A 24,322-nucleotide genomic window follows, 5' to 3' on the forward strand; every position below is an offset into this window, starting at 1 on the left:
CAATCCGATTCCGATTCGATTCAGATCTATGAAATCATTGATCGTTTTCGTTCTAATTTTCACCGGTTCGTTCAAATATCACTATTTGTTTGTATCATTGTTATATTTATTTTGTGTGGAAAAGATATAAAACTAAGTCTCGCGCAGATGACACATAAATCAGAGTTCACATTGGACCGCGATTGGCGGCCATGTGAAACGCATGGATGCTCAATTATTTGTGTTATCCGCACATTGAAGCAGTGATTAGGGAGTGGGTCCCGACAAAACACCTATTTAATTCAGTGGACCCAACCACGTAAAATTATTTGGGGAAGCATTTGTGGACACGAGAAACCCGTGCTTGTTCGACACAGGCGGATGCTCTGCATCAATAAATACCACCTCCGCTGCAATCGATCTCACTGCAACGTTCACTCTCTAAGCTATTAGTCGTCGCTATCCACTGTGTTACAGGAAAAAGAGAACCGAAGATGTTCGGAAACATCGTCGGCGGCGTGGTGGGAGGTGTGGCGGGCGGTGTGGGCGATGTGGTGGGCGGCATCCTCGGGGGGTCGAAGGGTGTGCAGGTGAAGGGCACGGTGGTGCTGATGCCGAAGAATGTCCTCGACTTCAACGACTTGGCCGGCAACGTCATCGACGGATTGTTCGACATCCTCGGTCAGAACGTCACCTTCCAGCTCGTGAGCGCCACCGTCGGCGACCCCAGTGAGTTGTTCGCTCTGTTGATTACACCTACGTGGTTGCTGCGTTGTTAGTTCCCTTTACCATCTCGTGAATTATGGCAGACAATGGGAACCGGGGGGTCGTCGGGTCGCCGGCCTCCTTGCAGTACCTTGGCCGCCTGCCCTCCCTTGCCGCCGGCGAGAGTAGATTCAGCGTGACGTTCCAGTGGGAGGAGAACAAGGGGATCCCCGGAGCCGTCATCGTCAAGAACAAGCACGCCACCCAGTTCTTCCTCAAGACGCTGGCGCTGGACAACTTTCCCGGCAAGGGCCGGATCCACTTCGTCTGCAACTCCTGGGTCTACCCTGCCAACAACTACAGATACGACCGCATCTTCTTCGCCAACACCGTGAGTACTAATCAAGCACTTGCCCTGCGTACTCCATCTTTGCATGCGATGAAGATCAAACTCTTGCAGACGTACCTCCCGGGAGCCACACCGGCGCCGCTGAAGCCGTACAGAGAGGACGAGCTCCGACACTTGAGGGGAGATGACGTGACCTCGGAGCTGCAAGAATGGGACCGCGTCTATGGTTACGCAGTGTACAATGATCTCGGCACCCCCGACGACGCCAACTTGGTTCGGCCAATCCTTGGAGGGTCAGCGGTGTATCCTTACCCTCGGCGTGGCAAGACCAACCGTCCGATGACGAGGAAAGGTAGCGTTACGATCTGTTCCAATAAGAGATCCAAGTGGCTTCCCTCAGTTATCTTCCTTTACCCATCTCCTTGTTTGTGATAGATCCCAACACGGAGAGCAGACTGGGGACGTTGAACACCCTCAATATTTACGTTCCTCGAGATGAGCGATTCGGACATGTTAAGATGGGCGACTTCCTCACTTACGGGATCAAGGCCGTCGTCAACGGACTGCTCCCCGTTCTGGACGCCATCGTCAACATTACACCATTCGAGTTCGACTCGTTCGAGGACATCATGAGGCTCTACGAGGGAGGCATCCCAGTGCCCTACGTCCCCCTCTTTGATGAACTCAGACAGAGCATCCCGTTCGAGATGGTCAAGGAGGTGCTCCGCGTCCAAGGCGGGCAGCGTCTGCTGAAGCTCCCGAAGCCGCAGATCATCAAGTGTAAGTGTTCTCATCACTGCAGCAGAGGAGGAACGATCACATTTTTCACCGTCGTCTTGATTCGTGTTGCAGTCGATAAGTCTGCGTGGCGCACCGACGAAGAGTTCGCTCGCGAAATGGTTGCCGGCGTGCACCCTGTGCTGATCAAGCTTCTTAAGGTGTTCCCTCCTGTTAGCGAGCTTGATCCTAACAAGTACGGCAACCAAAACAGCACCATCACGGCAGCACATATCGAGGCCAACCTCGATGGGCTCACGGTTGATGAGGTTCTGCTAATTACTTCAACGATTAATAGATTGTTCATGAAAAGGGGGATCTAATTTTGCTTATCGGCTACGCAATTCCGCAGGCACTAGGCAGCAACAGGCTCTTCATCTTGGACCACCATGACGTGTTCATGCCCTACATTGCACGGATAAACTCCACCGCACATAAGGCATACGCCACGAGGACTCTGTTGTTCCTTAAGGCGGACTCCACCCTGAAGCCACTGGCGATCGAGCTCAGCTTACCTCACCCGGACGGCGAGCAAAACGGTGCTGTAAGCAAAGTGTACTCGGCATCCGAGAATGGCGTGGATGGATCTCTCTGGCAATTGGCGAAGGCCTACGTCGGCGTCATGGACGTCGGTGTCCACCAGCTCGTCAGCCATTGGTGCGCACGCATATCGAATTAATCCCGACCACGCTCTGTTCCTTACCGTTCTCGTTCTGATCATCTTCTTCTTGACTCATGCACGAGTGCAGGCTTGGCACGCACGCAATCTTGGAGCCGTTCATCATCGCGACGAATCGACACCTTAGCGTGGTTCACCCGATCAACAAGCTTCTCACGCCTCACTATCGCGACACCATGAACATAAACGCCTTGGCTCGCCAGTCGCTCATCAGTGCCGATGGCATCCTCGAGAAGACATCGGTACAAGGCAAGTTCTCCTTGGAGTACTCCTCCTGGGTTTACAAGAACCACTGGAACTTCGTCGACCAAGCTCTCCCCGATGATCTGGTCAAGAGGTAGAAAACGTCAGCAGTAATGTTCTTCCCTTGCTTGACATTGAACTTCTACCTCATGGCTAACCGGAAGCTCCATCTCTGCACAGAGGAGTTGCAGTGAGGGATCAAAACGGTGAGCTTTCCCTGCTGATCAAAGACTACCCGTATGCGGAGGACGGCCTACAGATATGGAAGGCGATCGAGACGTGGGTCACCGAGTACTGTACAATTTACTACCCGAGCGACGATGCTCTGAGAGCTGACGCCGAGCTCCAGGCCTGGTGGAAGGAGATGCGCGACGTGGGTCACGGCGACAAGAAGGATGAGCCATGGTGGCCCAAGATGGAGACCGTGTTCGAGCTGACGCAGTCATGCACCATCATCATCTGGTTGGCCTCGGCCTTCCACGCCGTCATCAACTTCGGGCAGTACCCCTACGGGGGGTACGTCCCTAACCGCCCCACTATCAGCAGGCGCCTCGTGCCGGAACCAGGCACGCCGGAGCACGACCTGCTGGAAACGAACCCGGACAAGGTGTTCCTGAGGACGATAAGCAGTCAGTACCAGACCATCATCGGCGTCTCGCTGCTGGAGATCCTCTCGACCCACTCGTCGGACGAGGTGTACTTGGGCCAGCGTGACACGCCAGAGTGGACAACGGACCAGAAGGCGCTGGAGGCGTTCCAACGATTCGGGAAGGCGTTGAAGTCGATCGAGGAGGAGATCAACAAGAAGAACGCGGACCCGAGTCTGAAGAACCGCAATGGCCCGGCCAAGATGCCCTTCACCTTGCTCTTCCCGAGCAGTGAGGTTGGGATCACCGGGAAGGGGATCCCCAACAGCGTGTCCATCTAGGTGGCCGGAGAGGAGTGCCTACGATACTGAATAAAGTCCGGCCAGCGTCGAAGCTGAGTTGGATGGAAGCTTCGCATCACTCACGGAAATGCGTTGTGGCTTATCCTATGGTATTGGGAATTGTGTATGTGGCGTGAGCAAGTGTAGTAAATAAATCTTTTGCGTGGTGGCTTGGACGCAAAGGATAAGTTTAAATAAATATTTGATTCTGAGGGAAAAAAACCTGCATTTGTATATTCTGAGGGAAAACCTCAATCTCTGGAATCAATTTAAAGACTCTTAATTAGAATTTATATATAATATAATATAATATTTTACAATGATTTGTAGTCAACATTGGATTTGATCCTCTATCAAACAGTTAAGATATAATGCATATATATTACAATGATTTTCATAAGTTTCAAACATATAATGCATATATATTACTTTTAAAATAGGCAAGATGGAGTTATCGGATGCCTACTAGGGCTCCAACCGTGGATCCTAAGCTCATTTAATAATCAAGACATTCCTTCTCCTAATTATACATAAAATATTATTCACTAATCATCCATAAAATATAAACAAATATCATATGTAAATTATTTTGATTTTATTTCATTTTTCTTCTTTATTTTCCAGTGTTAATAGTTCTAATTATTCTAAGAATTTTATTAATTCCTAAATGCATCATCAATACTACTACACCTTCCAATTATGGCTTAAAACACAATCATAACTTAACCTTTTTTTTCCATCAGATTAGCTTAAAATACAATTCTTTGACAATAAACTAATGATAATTAAGAATTAATATCATTAAGGATCCTATTAACTTAGGAAGTTAATAATAACTAATTGGTTATCCTATTTAGAATCTAATTAGCTATAAAGCTTAAGAATTTGAAACCATACCTAAATAAGTTTTCTGACCTCTAATCCGAATTCTCTACTGCCAAATCCGAAGCATCCCTTCTCGTTTTCTCTTTCTCCCTTTCCGTTTCTTCCTCTTCTGTTTAGTTTCCATTGTTTTGCTTTCTTTCTTTTCTTTCTTTTTTTTTTTGTTTGCTACGGTCGATGTGAAAGAGGATAAAATTGTACGTTTGTAATTTATTCCTTCCTAAAATTTCTATTCATGACTAGATCCTTAAAGAAAAAACATATAACAACTACAATGCTAGTATTGAAATTTATTTTGTTGCTATATGGTCAAGATGTGAGTTATACTTTAAGGTGATTAAAATCATACGATGAGAAACATTCTTTGCATGATCTGAAAATAACAAGTAGTAATTTTTCTTATTAAAATTCTAGTGGTATTTGAGGCAAGGATAATGACTTAAATTAGCATGATTGAAATGTGAGGTATGTATTGACAAAAAGAAAAATATATTTGAAGCGTATCTATACTTAGAAGAGCTAATATTTGAGGCAAGGATTATTGAAAGATTATGATTTGAGTATAGATCATGACTATGAAATAAGAAATATTGTTATTGATATCTTTAGTAGAAAGAGTTCATAGTTATGATCACCATTGAGAAATGTGACTGTTAAGAATTGAGAAAATTAAGGATCAAAATATATTGGTATGAACTAGATATTCATGTTTATACTTTCATCGAGATTACTCTGATTAAAAAATAAAAAGTGACTAAGTCAATGATTGATTAAAGAAAATTGAGGTAATGTAGCGGTTAGATCTAAATCAGAATTTAGGATTCATAAGTATGGTTCCTTAAGATTTTATAAGAAAATGTGTTGCTAATGATTGATAGTTCAAAAAAGGATTCATGTAGGATATCATGTTATCTGTTATATAATGCACCCAAATAGAATAATGTGAAAAAAAAAAAAATTTAGAATGTTTTATGATGTCTTATCTGCCACTAAGTTAAATTTTGAATATTAAGAAAGTCATTGAAATATATGTATATATATATATATATATGTATATGTATATATACATATATATGTATATATATATATATGTATATATATGTATATATATATTTAGAATGTTTTAAGATGTCTTATCTGCCACTAAGTTAAATTTTGAATATCAAGAAAGTCATTGAAATATATATATATATATATATATATATATACTAATATTCTTATCTATTTCTATGGACTCCTTGATTTTCCCTCCATTGTTAATAGATAGGACTAAAGAATTCAATTAAAGTAATGATACCACATATGTGATGTCAAATTTATTTGATCCAATTTTTAACTATTTCCAGCATATCAAGTTGTTGCAATCCTAATAAAAGATAGAATCATACTAAAAAAGAAAATTCTACCCTTCAAATTGGATTCTTAATAATAGATAAGAAGTCACAATTATAACATCCTCCCCTATTTAGCAATTTAATCTTTAATTTTAAAAATTTTCAATCAATAAATAGATGGAGATATTTCGACTTCTTCCTCGTATTCCTAAGTCACCTCATCAATAGAATGTTGTTACCAATGAACCTTTAACAAGGGTACGTTTTTCCTTCTCAAACTATGCATTTTTCACTCTAGAATTTGTATTGATTGCTTCATGTAAGGAGTATCTTCTCATGATTAAAGTAGTTGGTAATCTAAGACATAGAGTTGACAATGTATTTTTGGAGCATCAATACATGAAATATGTTATGCATCTATGAAAGTGTTGGCTATAGGATGACTCTATAAATGATTTGACCAATCCTTTGTAGAACTTCGAAAGGTGTAATGAAACGAGGAGCTAGTTTTTCCTCTCTTTTGTCCAAATCTTATTATATCTTTTCTCAGTGATACTTTGGGAAAAATAAGATCACCAACTTCAAGCTTCAAATATCATCTTTCTCGGTCAACATAGTTTTTTTATTAACTATGAGATGCTATCAACCTCCTCTTATGAATCAATTGAATAATGTCTATATCCCTTTGAATCATCTAAGGCCCAAATAATTTTTGTTTTCTCCTAAATTATCTGAATAAAGTAGAGATCTATATCTTCTTTTAGATAAAACTTCAAAAGGTGCCATTTGAATCCAAAGAGATAGCTATTATTATAAGAGAACTCCACCAAGTGCAAATATTCATCCCACAAATCATCATAATCCATCGAATAAGCTCTTAAAAGATCTCTAATGTATGAATGGTCCTTTCAAACTGAATCTAATCTGAAGGTGAAAAGTTATGCTAAATTTGAGCTATGTAACCAAAACTTTCTATAAACCACCCTAGAACTTTGATTTAAATCTAGGGTCTTGATCTTAAATATTATTCTACCACATTTTGTCAAATATATACTTTTTTCATCTTCTTTAAGAAATGTATCTTCTTAATCGGGACAAAATGTGCCAATTTCGTTAGACGATCAATAATCACTCAAATAGTGTCACATCCTTGTTAGTTTCTAAATAATCCTAAAGCAAAAGTCAATAGTCATATGATCCCACTTTCACTCTAATATAGGTAAGTTTTATCATTTTTCAACAAATCGCTACTGTTTAGCATTTACTTGTTGGCACACTAAACAATTAACAATATAATCAATAATATCTCTCTTCACGCCTAGCGATCAAAATCCTCAGTTGTGGTACTACTAAGGAGAGAGAAGAAAAAAATTAAAAACTAAAAGAAAAATATATTAGAGATTGGCAATCTAAAATATAATAGAAATCGACACAAGATTTACTGTGATCTACAACTCCTGCCTACATGCATGAAGAAAATCAAATTCTTCAATATATGATATCAATTATAAGATTCTTAAGTTATCATCACTCAAGCACACTTACCCTTATACACCCTTTCATATAAATCTGAAGAAGTTTTCTCTCAATCCTCTCTAAAACCCCCTAGAGATCACTCTTAAGAGCACCTCATCTCTTTCTTACTAAAACCTTGAGACACAAGATGTATTTATAGGAACAAATCTTAATTTACTAAAGAGTTTTAATTTAATTAGAAGTTTGATAACTAATTTGAATACAACTAGGACTCCTAAAAATACTTTTCAATCCTGACAATCACCATATTTATGAGTATTTTCTTATTTTGTACCTCTCGTAAAAGTTAAAGTATTGGCTTGAAGAATTCACCGTAGCCACAAAAGCCAAATTAGTTCATGGTCCATTACAAGATTCTAGCAAGCCTGCTAATGCATCCTATGTTAATAGAATAAAATCAATTATGTTGTTTAATTCTGGAGAGACCTCTACATCACCATCTTACTATCAATCGATTTTTTTCTTTTACAATCATCTACATTTTGAAGGTATTTATTGTACTTCCTTCTATATGATACAACCCTTGATATAATCTTCCTTTCATCGTAACCATGCAACTCTGAATAACTTTTAGAACCTCAGCCTTGTTGTCATAACCTCGAGAATCTAAAAATCTTAACAAAAAAAGATTCTTCTACATCTTTAGAACATAAGCTACGTCCTCCAATGCATCACTCCATTAATCATTTTAATATTTACTTTCCTGACATCCACGACCTCCACTATAGAGTCATCATCCAAACTCAACTTATTAGTCATATTGTCATTCAATATAAGCGGAAGATAGAAATTAACTCTTTTGAAAAGATGTATCATTATCTTCAGATATTGTAATGATATCTCCATCACAAAAGAGCACTTATCGATCTCTTTTTTTTTATTTTTTTTTTCTTAGGATAATTTTATAATACCTAACTCCTAATTTCATCTATATCCTACTTGTATAATTAAAAAGTATAGGATATCATATTTCAATTTTTATTATTACCATCGATAAGAGTACAATAAAAAGTAAGTAATCTTAAAATTAAAATATGCTAACTTATTAAATAAAATTATAAGGTTTTTAACACCTATACCATACCATCTAATATGAGAAAAACACAAATATAATATATCTAAAATTTATATATAAAAAATATTTATATATCGTCCTCTGCGTTGGCAGACAGAGTATAATTTTTTAAATACCTTTGTGGTGCAAAATGACTTAGATAAAAAACCAAATATTCCTCTTTACATTGCTTTGAAAATAAGAACAACTTCTATTGCACCACATGGCACTTGCTACATGTTTCCATATGGCATGGGCATATCTCGATGTCTTTTGGATAAGGATGCACTTCCAACGTGTTTCCATGTGACATGCGCATATATCGATGTCATTAGATAAGGACTACAATGTACAAACCGAATTATAAAATAAAAAAAAGGACCCACTTGGGGATTCAATCCAATAATTCACTTAGTTTACATGCATTACAAGAATACACCATTTTAATTGCATTTGCATCTCACTATGCATGACAAGATATCCAGCCGTGTTTCACATCTGAATAGCTTTATTTTTTTCTCTCCTATGTCGGAGATATAACATGCAATTAGTTTATTGTTGGTTTTGATTGGGTGAATCATTCAATATTGTAGAAGCTTGCAGTGCGAGTTGTTCTTAGACAAATAATTATAATATAAGATTGTCCTACCTATCTGCATGTTTGGTATGGGAATATACTTCACATGGTTCATAAGACATTGTACTAACTCATCTTTCTGGAATAGTATTTTCTAGAAATTTGTGTTCATAAGAAAACAGTATTGGTGTTTTTTCTGTACAATTACAGAAATTATGATTACCCAAAAACATGACATCCATTTTCTGAAACAATATCTTTCTTGTTTATAAATTGTGAAAATGATTTTTCTGAGCTTTTGAAGCATCTGACCAGATTGAATTTCTCAATAGAGACTCTCAATGTATTTCTTATGAATGGCTAAGTATAAGTTAATTTCATCATGTATATTGATTACTTGATTGATCAACTATGGCTATAGCTCTATATTGTTGTGTTTGTCAAGATGGCTGCATAATTATCCACATAGCTTAAAACCATAGCAACTATACATTCTTTGATCTCTTGAAGACCTTGAGACTTTGTTGATACTATTCTTGTAAGCTAACTTCGTTTTTACTGAAATAAAAGGAAAAATAAATTTTTTTATTTTTTAGGATTTTTTATATTTTTATAGTGAATTAAATTATCTGATCAATGATGACCAGATGTGAGCCTAAGAATTTAAGTAATTTAAATATGCAAACAATTTTGTACCATTAAAGCATGTAGATTATTTTTATGTCTTAAAAGAGCATGGTTTCAATGCAACATATGTGCATTAAGACAGTCCAGACAAAAAATGCAATGCACAATGTATTAAGACAAAAAAATCATCCCGATGATAAGTAATTTTTCTACCAATTTAGAAATGTGGTTAAAAGTCTAAGTTAACATAACACTTACTAAAATCGCTGCAATTAGTCATTTATAATAACAGTTATATAAAGCGACAATCCCTTATCTTGCCTAAGATGAGTTTTGTTGTAGTGACTACTCGAGTATATGCCAATAACATCGCATGTGTTCTTCTCAACTCGATCACTCTAGGTTTTTTTTAAGTGATATGATTACTATAATAGATAGATAAAAATATTAACTTAAACTTTGTCAACTATCACAGCCAAACAAGCAGAAATAAAAAAAGAAAATGTTCCTCATCACATTAGCTTAATGTGCCAAATAATTGATACATAGTCAGATGATAACAAAGGTGATAGCTGATAAAAAACAAAAAACAAAAAACCAAAAGTGCATCCTCAGATCTGATCTATCTTCAAACTTCATTTACTTGTCCTCATTGAATTCTAAAAGTGCGTAGCAATCCGTGCTTTCACCTTGATTAAATCATACACTCCTATAAATCCGTTCAGGTCTTGGCTACATCCACATTTCATTAAATCAACGTAGCTTCTCCTCGTTCTTATCCAAATCTTTTATACACAGACGCTTCTTATATTTTCCAAGTCTCTCTCATGGTGGGTAAGTTGATGCTGACAGCTTCTTCACGCAGAAACAGTCGTCCAATATGATCGCAAATGGCTAAAGCCTGCTTTTATTTTGGATATGGTAGATTTCATGTATTTAATTCAGTGGACCCAACCACGTGAAACCCATGTCCGTAAAATTATTTGGGGAACCATTTGTGGACACGTGAAATCCGTGCTTGTTCGACGCAGGCGGATGCTCTGCATCAATAAATACCACCTCCGCTGCAATCGATCTCACTGCAAAGTTCACTCTCCAAGCTATTGGTAGTCGCTATCCACTGTGTTCCAGGAAAAAGAGAAACGAAGATGATCGGAAACATCGTCGGCGGCGTGGTGGGCGGTGTGGTGGGCGGTGTGGGCGGTGTGGTGGGCGGCATCCTCGGGGGGTCGAAGGGAGTGCAGGTGAAGGGCACGGTGGTGCTTATGCAGAAGAACGTGCTCGACTTCAACGACTTGGCCGGCAACGTCATCAATGGCCTTTTCGAGCTCCTCGGTCAGAACGTCACCTTCCAGCTCGTGAGCGACACCGTCGGCGACCCCAGTGAGTGGCTGGTTGCGTTGATGTTGCTTGCAACGTCGGTAGCTTTTCTTCTGCTGTCTTATGTTGATGCAAATGTTCTGATGGCAGACAATGGGAACCGAGGAGTCGTCGGGGAGGCCGCCTCGTTGCAGTATCTCGGCCATCTGCCCTCCCTTGCAGCCGGTGAAAGCAAATACAGCGTGACGTTCCGGTGGCAGGAGAATCACGGGATTCCCGGCGCTGTGATCGTCAAGAACAAGCACGCCACTCAGTTCTTCCTCAAGACGCTGACGCTGGACAACTTCCCCGGCAAGGGCCGGATCCACTTCGTCTGCAACTCCTGGGTCTACCCTGCAAGCAAGTACAAATATGACCGTGTCTTCTTCGCCAACACCGTGAGTACGATACTCAAGTTCTTGCTGTGTGATGCTGAACTTAACGTGCGGTTGGATTAACCATGACTAATGTGTGTGTGTGCAGACGTACCTCCCAGGAGACACACCGGCACCGCTGAAACCATACAGACAAGATGAGCTGCTAAACTTGAGGGGGCAAGACGTCACCGGGGAGCTGAAAGAATGGGACCGTGTATACGACTATGCGTACTACAACGATCTCGGAAGTCCCGATCAGGGCGCGAACCTCGTCCGGCCAATCCTCGGAGGGTCGGCGGAGTACCCTTACCCTCGTCGTGGGAAGACCGCCCGCGCACCGACGAAGACCGGTAATCTCAGTTCCGACGAGATCGTGTCGCATTAGCGCCTGACTCCATTTCTAACGTTGCCTCGATCGCCTATTTGCTTACTGCAGATCCCAAGACCGAGAGCAGACTGCCACTGCTGAACTTGAACATCTATGTGCCCCGAGATGAGCGATTCGGGCACCTTAAAATGGGTGACTTCCTCACCTACGCAATCAAAGCCATCTCCACCGGGCTGCTCCCAACGCTGCAAGCCATATTCGATATAACCCCGAACGAGTTCGACTCGTTCGAGGAAGTACTGAGACTCTATGAGAGCGGCCTTCCGGTGCCTCAGATTCCTCTGCTGGACGAGCTGAGACAGAGGATCCCTTTCGAGATGATAAGAGAACTGCTACGCACTGAGAAGGGCCAGAACTTCCTCAAGCTCCCGAAGCCCCACGTGATTCAAGGTAAGTCCAATAGCAAAGCTTGTAGCAGTCGAACAAGCACGCTCATCTCACCATCCGGTTCTTGTTGCAGTCGATAAGAATGCTTGGCGAACGGACGAAGAGTTTGGCCGCGAAATGCTTGCCGGCGTGGACCCTCTCATCGTCAGCCGCCTTGACAATTTCCCTCCCATCAGCCAGCTCGATTCTAACAAGTATGGCAACCAACACAGCACGATCACAGCAGCCCACATCGAGCACAACCTTGAAGGCCTGACTGTTGACGAGGTATATGACTTCTGTGCCTTAGAACGTACTCAGGGATCATAGGCACGGTTTGCTTGATTCTGTTGCTATTCTTCAGGCACTGAGGAGCTACAGGCTCTTCATCTTGGACCATCATGATGCTTTGATGCCATATCTAGCTCGCATAAACTCCGGTTCGAATAAGATATACGCCACGAGGACTCTGCTATTCCTGAAGGAGGATTCTACTCTGAAGCCACTGGCCATCGAACTCAGCTTACCACACCCTGATGGAGAACAATTTGGCGCCGTCAGCAAAGTGTACACACCGGCTGAAACCGGCGTCGAGGGCTCCATCTGGCAGTTGGCGAAGGCCTACGTCGGCGTCAACGACTCCGGCGTCCACCAGCTCATCAGCCACTGGTGCGAATCAAAATCCCAACATAGCTCAGTTCTTAGTTGTGCAGAACCTGTTCACCTTCTCATGGTGCGTGCACATGCGCAGGCTCAATACGCACGCGGTTCTGGAGCCGTTCGTGATCGCCACGAATCGACACCTGAGCGTCGTCCATCCGATCAGCAAGCTTCTGACGCCGCACTATCGCGACACGATGAACATCAACGCGTTGGCTCGCCAGACGCTCATCAATGCTGGCGGGATCCTGGAGACGACCGTCTTCCCAGGGAAGTACGCCATGGAGATGTCTGCCGTCATCTACAGAAACTGGAACTTCGTCGAGCAAGCTCTCCCTACCGAGCTGATAAAGAGGTAACAAAATCCTCGGAAGATCTAATTAGGCATCGTCACGAGAGTATGCCTGGACTGATTCAAAGCTCTATTTCTGCTCAGAGGAGTTGCGGTGCAGGAGGGCGACGGGCTTCGACTACTGATCAAGGACTACCCCTACGCGGTGGATGGGCTAGCAATATGGAACGCGATCCAGACATGGGTGACCGAGTACTGCTCGATCTACTACCCGAGCGACGAGGCCGTGAAGGCCGACACCGAGCTGCAGGCCTGGTGGAAGGAGGTCCGCGAGGTGGGGCACGGCGATAAGAAGGACGAGCCGTGGTGGCCCACGATGCAGACGGTATTGGAGTTGACCGATTCGTGCACCATCATCATCTGGATCGCCTCGGCGCTCCACGCCGCCGTCAACTTCGGACAGTACCCCTACGCCGGGTACCTCCCGAACCGGCCCACCATAAGCCGTCGCTTGATGCCGGAGCCGGGCACGCCGGAGTACCAAGAACTGGAGAAGAACCCGGACAAGGTCTTCCTGCGGACCATCACCAACCAGATGCAGACCATTCTGGGGGTGTCGCTGATAGAGATCCTGTCGACCCACGCGTCGGACGAGGTATACCTCGGCCAGCGAGACACGCCGGAGTGGACCACCGACGAGAAAGCGCTCGCGGCGTTCCAGCGCTTCGGGGCGGCGCTGAGGTCGATCGAGAAGGAGATCGTGAGCAGGAACGGCGACTCGTCCTTGAAGAACCGAAATGGCCCCGCCAAGGTGCCGTACTACTTGCTCTTCCCCAGCGGCGAGACTGGGATCACCGCGAAGGGAATCCCCAACAGCATATCCATTTAGAATGGGTCCATGTCGTTAATTAATGCTGCAGTAAGGGAGTAAATAAAGCAGCTCACGTATACCTTTGGCATCCATCGGTGAGTCGCGTGTGCTGTGAGGGACGTATCCTTTCTTCACGCACATTATGTAACAAAGCAAGCGAGCCTATATATATGTTTTGCTGTAAAAACCTCGTCTGCGATCGACAGTCTCTCTCTACTTATGCTCTTCCATTCATCATCATCATCAATGCCACGCTTAATTAGTACAAGGCTAGAATGGATGGGCATGCATGGCTGATGAAGCCTCAGCTTCTTACAAGTTGTACAATATTTTTAATCCATTGATGCTGTCGTTATTACTTGAGCTTTTTTGTCTCTGAAGAAAAAAATATACATACATATATGATAATACAAGGATGGCATACTATATAGCTTAAGATAGAACTTCTGTTTTTTTTTCATTTTATTTTAATATTTTTTACCATTTTTTTTCTTTCACTCTCTTCTCTCTTTCACCGATGGACTCAATAACTATTCAAAATATTATTAACAAATTTAATAAATGTTAATGAATAAACTCAAATATATTACATTGGATATTAATTCAATTAAAAATTTTAAATTTATCAAATTATATAATAAACTAGTATATACGATCCATGAACTATTCTGTCCTTTTTCAATCTCTTACACATATATAAATATTCTCTTAATATTCCTGTATGAAAGATCTTTGATCAAAATCTGACCTATCAATAATAACGATATCATAAAAATAATTACATTTATAATAAGAGATACTAAACAAATAAATTCTTAAATTTCATTTACTTGAGCCATTATAAGGGTACCTTAATCTTCTTAGATTTAGCTCCAAATTGAACATTCTCGTGCATGTTACAAAAACAAATAAACACAAAATACCTGTAGTTTTTTAAACTAATCCACTTGTCTGTGAGAGTATGTGTGTACATACAAAATCATAAATAAAAATGAACTTAGTAGAAATCATATCAAGCAAATACTTGCTCCAAACAGGCTGATCACTTCCATATGGGATAATTCTAATTATAAATTAATATGAACTAATCCAAGAAATACTAAACATGATTATATCTTAACTTCTTGATAAGAGAGAGCAATATATGGGCAACCTAATGACACATAATATTGTGAACCCATCACCAACTCAACCCAACTAGGATGTTAGTTCATCATAACATATCATTCAAGAACTACTAACATCAACATGAATCATCATTTATAACCACAACATTTGATGGTTTGACGTGTGTCTTTGTAGCCATGTATTGATTGATAATTCCATATAATGATCTCACATATTAATTTTCCACTTCAATTTGATGATTATCTAGGCTCACTAAGGCCTATAGGTACATCCTTTAATCTATCTAAGAACATTAATTAATGTCTCTACTTTTGAATCCCCCAAATTTTTACTAACCTAAGTGTCGATGGGGTTTTTGTCGACGACACCTTTTAACATAGCTTTTGTAGGATCACCTATCAGAAATCCTATAATCTTAAAACTAAATTTATAACGAGCTCAAACATTGGACTCATATTAGATTCGAATCCTTGACATGTAAGACAATTGAAATATGAAATAATAATTCAAAATTTGTTTCGTATGAATTTACAATTTGAATTATCATAGAATGTAAGTTATAACGATGAGTTGTCACAATCATAAGTTACAATATGAATAGTCTTAAAGCATAATTTGGGGATCAAATTCCTAAGGATAATCCAACTGAAAAGGTAGAATTATGTCTTAGTGCCGACTCGATCCTAATATTTTCAAAACTCTATAATGTAACTCGCTATTCAAGCAACTATTTAGAGTTCCTAGAGCTCCTTAATTCCCAATATAATTGTCAAAATGGCTACAAAGGTTCATATGAGTCCATATACTTCTTTTAAGGATTTCGATATGTAATTGTTGGAATAATTGTTGGAGACTCAAATGATGGATATGTAAGCATGTGGTAGTTTACCCTGTGGTGGATTTCAGTGGTTCGAGTCTGCTTATCTCTAGTACTCCAAATTCGAGGGTCAAAAAGTTTCATAGCAGATGAATAATTATCTGCTTCCGGAAGAAATCGAAGAATTTCTTGGGAATCCTATAAGATCGTTTTTTAGTACGAATTGGTGAAATGAGGGAATCTATAAAAGTAATTCAACATAGATAAATTCCCTTACATTTCTTAAAAAATAAAATTTTTTCTTTGATTCCTTTAAATATTTAAAATTGTATTTTTTTGATTAAAATATATTATAATTATTCATATTATATGTAGTTCTAAAATATTCTTTTATTCCTTTAATGTCTAAAATTTTATTATTAGATTAAAATATATTATAATTATTTATATTATATTAAGTTTCTAAAATTTTTATTTATCCCTTTAAAAGTTTAGAATTTTATTTTGGGATTAAAACATATTGTAATTATTCATGTCATATAAATTTTTTATCTTGGATGCATAATATTTGATTTATATAATACTTGATTAGAAATGTTATTTTCTCCTTATACAATTTTATCGACTATTGTTTATTATGTTTTAATGATTCAATGCTAATGAATAAATATTTTGATTATAATTTCTTGATATAATATTTTAGAGTTGAGGGAATCAGTTAAAATTTAGGTTGAAATCAGCCATCAAGCTAGGCCCAGCCTGTTGACAAGGCCTAGCCATTAAGCTAAGTTCAGTCAAAATGCTAGACTCAACTCGTAAGTCAGGCCCCAACTTGTAGACTAGCTCAACCAAGCCCAACATGGGCAATCATATATAGTGCACATGATTAATCCATGGGCTATGGGTTGACCCAGCCTAGGATGATGCATAAATAGTCATGTGTAGTGCACATGACCAGTACATGGGTTGGCCCAACTTAGTCCAATATTTTATAGTCTAGCTTATTGTCTTTGTTTAATTTAGGCACAAATATTGATTGAACAGAATTAGATCTGATCAGTTTCGATCAATTTATGATGATTCCAAACCAGTTTAACTTATTCAAGTCTTTTTAACTTGAATTGAACTCAATCTGATCTAAATTATACTAGTCTACAATGATTCTAGATTGGTTAAATGAAGATTAGAGATCAGTTCAGCTAGGATCTAGTTAAATCAAATTTAATTTGATCAATTGAATTAAGTTTTAAGTCGAGCTAATTGATATTATTCAATATTAATTATGTTTGAAAGATAAATTAAGATGTTTTAATATATTATTTTATCTCGATATAAATATGACTAGTATATTATAATTTTATTTCGGTAGGTAGGGTGATTCTATTCGAAGATTAGTGAGTCATGAGATGTGTCGGTTAGACAGTTCCTTTATCTATTGTTGGGAGGAATATGTCCTCACTTTAGTGGGTGAGAGACACTACTTTATCTGCTATTAAGAGTGATATATGGGTTTGTCTCCATTTGTTGTTAGAGGAGTACTCATTCGGATATTTGATTTACGTTAGTGGGATGATTGACTTTTATACGTGTATTTAATTTACAATTGACGTATAAGGGCTCTTACTCAATATTATTGAATTTTTTTTATTTTATTTTTATTTTTAAAGTAGCTTCTTAGTAGTACTAAACTGGATTCTAACAAAGAGTAGACATTCATCTACTATTAGATAGATCCAATTGAACTTTATTTTTGAGTGGACAGCACTATGTTTCTTAATAAAGCCTATGGCTACTTTCAATTTATATTTGATGAATAAATAAATTATAATAAATATTTATAATTTATGTATATTAATAAAATGATGGTTAGTTACTTATCTCTTGATTCACTTATGAAAGGATATTGTAATCTTATAAAAAAAATCTAGGATGTGACAATAAGAAAACTCTATCAAGAGCAAATGTTCATCCCAACGACCATTATATTCCATCAAATAAGCTCTTAGAAAATCCTCTAATGTCCGAATGGTCCTTTCATACCATCCATCAATTTTCAGGTAAAAAGTTATGCTAAATTTGAATATATACCAATGTCTGAATGGTCCTTTCAGACCATCCATCAATTTTGAGATAAAAAATTATGCTAAATTTGAATTGTACACCCAAAGCTTTCTGTAAACCATCCTAGAATTTTGACATAAATCTAGGGTCTTGGTCTGAAATATTACTAGCTGATACCTCATGTCGTTGGACAATCTCTTTGATATATACTTTTGCCAACTTGTCTAAGGAATGATTCTTTTTAATTGAGAGAAAGTGTGCCAATTTTGTCACATAAACAATAATCACCCAAATAGTTTCTCATCCTCATTCGAATCTAGTTAGTTTTAAAACAAAGTCCATAGTCATATGATCTAATTTCCACTCTAGTATGGGAAGGTTTCATAATTTTTCAACAAGTCTATGATGTTGAGCTCTTACTTATTGAAACACTAAACACTTGGATATATAATCAACAATATCTCTCTTCATATCTCGCTGCCAAAATCCTTGGTGCAAGTTATGATATATATTACTGTCGCTTGGGTAGATGGCAAACCTTGACTTATATGCCTCATCTAGCAACTACTGCTTCACTGGAAGATTTTCAAGAACACAAAGTTATCTAAAATATGATCAAGCCATTTTATACTTGAACAAACTCTGATTTCAATCCTTATACTAAGTCTCTAGCTAAGGTTTGTAAATAAATATCTTCCTTATGACACTCCTTGATTTTCTCTATCAGTGAAAATTTTACCACCAAGGAAATCATAAGTTGTCTACCCCACAAATAATCCCATGTCCACAATTGTTTTCATATCCTACTAAGAAAGAATCCTATAGACTTCTAGCTTAAGGCATCAATAACAAAATTAGACTTTCCTAAATGATGATTGATTATATAATCATAATCCTTAGGAAGTCTATTCATCTTCACTATCTCATGTTGAGCTCCTTCATTGTGAATAGATACTTGAGACCTTTACGATCAGTGAAAATTTCAAAAGTCTCCATATCTTTAGAGTAAAAATAATTATAATAAATTTCGAGTTCCAAATCATCAGCAAAGTAGTTCCTTTCATATGTTTTTATTTGTTTGAAGCCATACATAACCATCCTACTATGTTGTATTAGCACACAACTAAGTTCTTAAATATAATATAAGTGTTACTAAATACAATGAATCTATCTCCACTAGAAGGAATCACCGGTGTACTAGTGAGCCTATATTTCAACTCTTATCTCTACTCGCACTTGTGGTCCCAAGTGAACAAGTTTAAGGAGTAGTTATCTTGGATAATAACCTACTACTCTAAGAATACTTTTTATCTAAATATTGGAAAGTTGCTTTTAATTTACCACAACTTTCACCTTTTGGTAATCCACTAGAAATTTCATGACAAACGAAAATAATTTCTTTAAGCCAAAATATATATTTATTGAACTTATCATATAATTTCTCCCTTCAAAAAATGCCTAAAACAGTTCTTAGATGCTCCTCATGTTCTTCCATACTTTTAAAACATATCAATATATTATCGATAAATATAATTATAAATTTATCTAGATATCAGTGGAACTCAATTCATTAAGTCTATAAATGCGATCGCTCAATTGGTCAAGTGGAATGATATAACCAAAAACTCATAATGGTAGTATTGCATCTGAAAAGTAATATTTTGAACATATGCCTCTCTAATCTTCAATTGATAACCTGATCTAAGATCAATAATAGAATACACCTGGGTACTTGTAATTGATAAAAAAGATCACCAACTCAAGGAATATTTATTCTTGATGATAGCTTAGTTAGATTGCCTATAGTTGATGCACAATCTAATAGACTCATCCTACTTTACAAATAATATTGGAGCATCTTACAAAGAGATACTAGGTCGGATGAAACTCTTGTCCAATAGGTCTTGCAGTTACTTATTTAGTTCTTTAAGCTCCAATAGGGTGGCTTTATCATCCAAGAGACAACCAGACAAATCATCAAGAAACATACTAGAAGTTGAGTTTAACACCTTTACTGCTAGACACAAATGCCAAGTATTCTTGGCTCACTTGTATCATGGAGAGTTGAAATAATAGGCAAATGATCTTTTTAGACAGTCACAAATATCGAGCGAAATTACAATTAAGGTTGTAATCGATTCGTCCTCTCCATGAAATTATATATTAGCTAATATGATAAATAAATAGAATACATAATAGACATTAATAATGAAATAATATAGAATATATATACATAATAAAATAGTTAATATGCATATTAATTATATATCAATACTATAAAATTAAAATATTATAAGTAAATGTTACAAAATGTTAAATATATACAATAATAATAAAACGTTAACATATATAATGATATCAATGCATAAAAATTATTTAACATAATGTAATAAAATACAACAAAGTAAGTAGCACAAGTAAATAGCATAAAGTGTGTTTGTAAAAGTATGAAACATATCAATAAAAATACAATAAGCAGCATAAAAACAAATCAACACATATATGAACAAATATAAAGATATTATTGTTATAAAATAAAAAATATTCTCTTCATAAATTTATCATAAAAAGAAAATAATATCAAAACTATTGATTTATGTTATAAATCTAGCCACTTGTTTGGTACAATAGGTTATATTTATATCAAATGTTAAGGGGACAATCTCACCCTACAATAAATAAGAGCATATTGAGCATTCTATGGATTAAAAGTCTAAATATAAAGGCTATATATAGCAAGACATATAGGTATTAATAAATCAAATTACTCTTTTCTCCTCTTCTTACTGTTTCACTTAAATATCTCTTTACCCTTTATCTTTTTTTTCCTCCTGATATCTTTTATGAAGGATCATAGGAAAATTTTTATGCGTAATTAAGATACCAACTCGGGATGTACGTGTGCTTGTTGAACTTTGAAATGTATTTATTATTTTTCTATAGTTGTAGCACATGGTCATCTTCTTCCTCGAACGAAGAAGATCGGGTGGGCTTCGTTGATCTTTCTCTCTGTAATTAATACACTCGATGACGCCTCGAACACTACGACTTTAAACTTTATGAAAGAAGACATTGATGCATGTGTAGATTCAATCTCGTGTTAGCATAAAATCTGTAATCATGCTATCTATAATGCGGAAAAAACTTTTATACCAAGATTGAAATCAAATAAATTGGATCTAACAATATTACGATGCATACCCTTCTTGTTGTTCAGAAGAAATAAACCTTATCTGATCTACAAGTACTCCATCGTCAGATCTGAAATATCAATCTGCAAGGATCTGCAAAAAGAACTAGATCCTTCTCCTCTCTTCCTATCTTTTCACAGGACCACCTAGATTGATGGATTAGGGGATTAAGGGAGAAGGAGATTGAGAGAAAAAACTTAATCTCTCACTTGACTCAAATTGAGAGAAAAACCTTAATCTCTCAATTGACTCAGATACTACTCAGGTGCGCACTTGACCCCTAGAGGTCCTATCTATCATATGCGCACAGATGATATCTAATGATATCTTTAGCCTCTAGAGGTCCTGTCTATTTATAGGCGAGAGCAGAGGGTCTAGGATAAGTTATTAGGAGAGTTCCTTCCATCAAGGTTATCTTCTAAAGAATCATACTTTAATATGGACTTCTTTTCTATTGGCCAATAACCATAATCAGAATCCAATAATATCTATAATATATCTTACCTAATTAAATAGGGCCACATAATCTAACAGTCTCCCACTTGGCCCAATAATTGGTAAGATACAAAAAGACTTAAAAATTAAAAATAAATAAACAAAATTTATTTAAAAACAATTTGACTCAATTGGATTCTGAAATTTTTGAAAAACTTATACACGCGCGTGAATTTTAGAAAATAGGCCAATAAGTCCAATAATAATAATAATACTACATTAAGTTTGACTAACAATATGAGTCATAGCGGTTGTATGCCATCAGTGTCACACTTCCTTCTATGTACCACAATACTGTTAGCCTTTCCTAATACAGTCCAAAATGACCCCTATAATTTGTCTTGTCAAGACAATCCTGTCATCACATTCAACAATAATATGTACATACATAATTGTGAACAGGATAGCAGAAACAAATAACTTTAAGTACGTAAGTAAAAATGTCAATTATAGTGTCCACTCAAACATGCATCACCATATCCTTTATGGGTTGCTCACAAACTCAATCATAAGAACATGTTCTTTCAAAATACTTTAGACTGTAAGTCCTAAGTGAATGGATCAGCAATCAATACAGTGGAACTCAAGTAATTAATTGACATTAGATGTTTCTGGACTCATCTTCTCTAACCATCAAGTACTTTATACCATAATACATATATATGCAATAGTACTTGTCATTCTTAGAGAAGAAAACTACTGCAATGTCATAAAATATCTTCAACGACTTGGTAATTGAGTCTGACTACACCAAGCCCTGAGATAAAAATTTTACAGTCACAAATTTGATTAGTGGCCTCAAAGCATGCCATAAAATCAGCTTTTATTATTAATAATAAATTACCTCTCTAATTACATAGATATTAACCATAAGGTGGACTTCCTATTATCGAGGTAATTTATATAATCATCATCTGAAAAAAATACCATTATTTCAAGCTGATATAATTGCATACATGTGAGCATATAATCCTTTGTCCCTTCCGGATATCTTATTACTTTCTCTGTAGTCCTTTAATGTTTTTACTTCTGGGTAACTCCAATATATACCCAATATTTTAACTGTAAAAACTAATATCTTTTCTAACAGAGACTTAAGCATAGACTTCCAACTGCGTATATACAAAGAATATCTTATTTATCTGATTCTTTTCAAGTCATTTTCAAGCATTTACTATTGACTAAAATTTTGCTTTTATGATTTACTGAACAAAGCTGTATATTAAAATCATTTCAAGACTCGGTTGATATATCCTTTCTAAGACAATCTTCATAATCATTGAGGTCTATCATTGAATTACTCAATGTTAATAATATAAGATGTCTCATTCATATCAACCATATTAAAACACTTAGTGACAAATTCTTGATTTAGTATAATAAATCAAGATCACTATTGGTAAGGCAAAATATTATCCATATATAAGACCAATATAATAAACTTGCTCCCACTGATATAAATACTAATTAACAGTATTTACCTTAAATCTAAAAATAATGATATTAAGAACCTTTATATATCATTATTTTGGAGCTTGTTTAAGGTCATAAATGGATTCCTGAATTTACATACCAAACTTTATATTTCTTTCATTTTTTTTTAGAGTAAATCATGTAGAGTAACCCATATAAAGCTAGATCTTTTAAAAAATATTTTCATATCATTATGATATAACTTAAGCTCATAATGAATCATTAATGTCATGATGATTCTTAACGAGTTCATTAAAAATCTCGTTATGGTCGATACATTCCTTACGAGTAAAATTTTTAACCACAAGTTTGACCATTATATCGACATTATCCTTTAAGCCACATTTATATAATAGACTCTTTTACAATTATTGGACAATTCGATAAATTTATCAGACACCATTCTGGTTATTGATTTTAACTCTTATTTTATTGCATCATATTACTTTTCAGAATTATTACTTTTCATGACCCATGACAACAATAAGGGATCCATTCTGATTCCTATATCATAATATAATTCTTGTAGATATGCAACATAATAACCATAAATGACATGATTCCTTCCCCTTTAAGATATTCTCAAAGTTATCAATTATGGTTGTTCTACAAGACCATTAATAATGATATCAATATAATGTGGGAGTTTAGTAATGTTATTTTGTTGTTCACTTTTATCAAATCAGTTAATGATTTGAGTAACAACAATCTCTCGAATAATAAAGGAGTATTAACTTGCATCTCCTTTATATCAAAATTAAATTTCGAAATTTTCACTCCCACTGATTTGCTATTTTATAGGAATCTTATGTTACCAGATTTAATTGTCTTCATACTATGATTAGAGCAATAAAATATGTACCCCTTTCAAATTTTTCTGAATAGATAATAAAATATTCAGAAATAATTATTAAATCTAATTTTCTTTTATGTGAGTTGAAGATCCTTATCTCCATAGGACAATCTCAAATATGTAAATATCTTAAGTCATGTTTCATATCATTTCATAACTTAAAAGAAGTCATGTAATTTACTTACTAGGAACACCGTTCAAGATATACATAGTTGTCATTGAAGCTTAATCTCACATTGATTTGGGTACAAAAGAATAACTTATTATTTCTCCTAACCATATCTATAAGGTACGATGATATCTTTCAACAATCATATTATG

The 24,322-nt window shown here is 36.9% G+C and overlaps 2 protein-coding genes across 2 annotated transcripts; both read left to right on the forward strand.

The window, feature by feature from the left end:
- Positions 1-410: 410 nt before the first annotated feature.
- Positions 411-3,980, forward strand: LOC135676814 (linoleate 9S-lipoxygenase 6-like). Its single transcript, XM_065188411.1, has 8 exons — positions 411-708; positions 789-1,075; positions 1,145-1,385; positions 1,469-1,813; positions 1,886-2,079; positions 2,163-2,467; positions 2,560-2,826; positions 2,913-3,980. Exons 1-8 carry the CDS (start codon positions 474-476, stop codon positions 3,658-3,660), a joined length of 2,622 nt encoding a protein of 873 aa, XP_065044483.1. The 5' UTR covers positions 411-473; the 3' UTR covers positions 3,661-3,980.
- Positions 3,981-10,803: 6,823 nt separating this feature from the next.
- LOC135676815 (linoleate 9S-lipoxygenase 6-like) lies at positions 10,804-14,342 on the forward strand. The gene is made up of 8 exons (XM_065188412.1): positions 10,804-11,053; positions 11,141-11,427; positions 11,513-11,756; positions 11,843-12,184; positions 12,255-12,448; positions 12,525-12,829; positions 12,912-13,175; positions 13,257-14,342. The coding sequence occupies exons 1-8, from the start codon at positions 10,819-10,821 to the stop codon at positions 13,999-14,001; spliced, it is 2,616 nt and encodes an 871-aa protein (XP_065044484.1). The 5' UTR covers positions 10,804-10,818; the 3' UTR covers positions 14,002-14,342.
- Positions 14,343-24,322: the final 9,980 nt, after the last annotated feature.

The sequence above is a fragment of the Musa acuminata genome, chromosome BXJ1-6, assembly GCF_036884655.1.
Source record: "Musa acuminata AAA Group cultivar baxijiao chromosome BXJ1-6, Cavendish_Baxijiao_AAA, whole genome shotgun sequence".
Classification (NCBI taxonomy): Eukaryota; Viridiplantae; Streptophyta; class Magnoliopsida; order Zingiberales; family Musaceae; genus Musa; species Musa acuminata.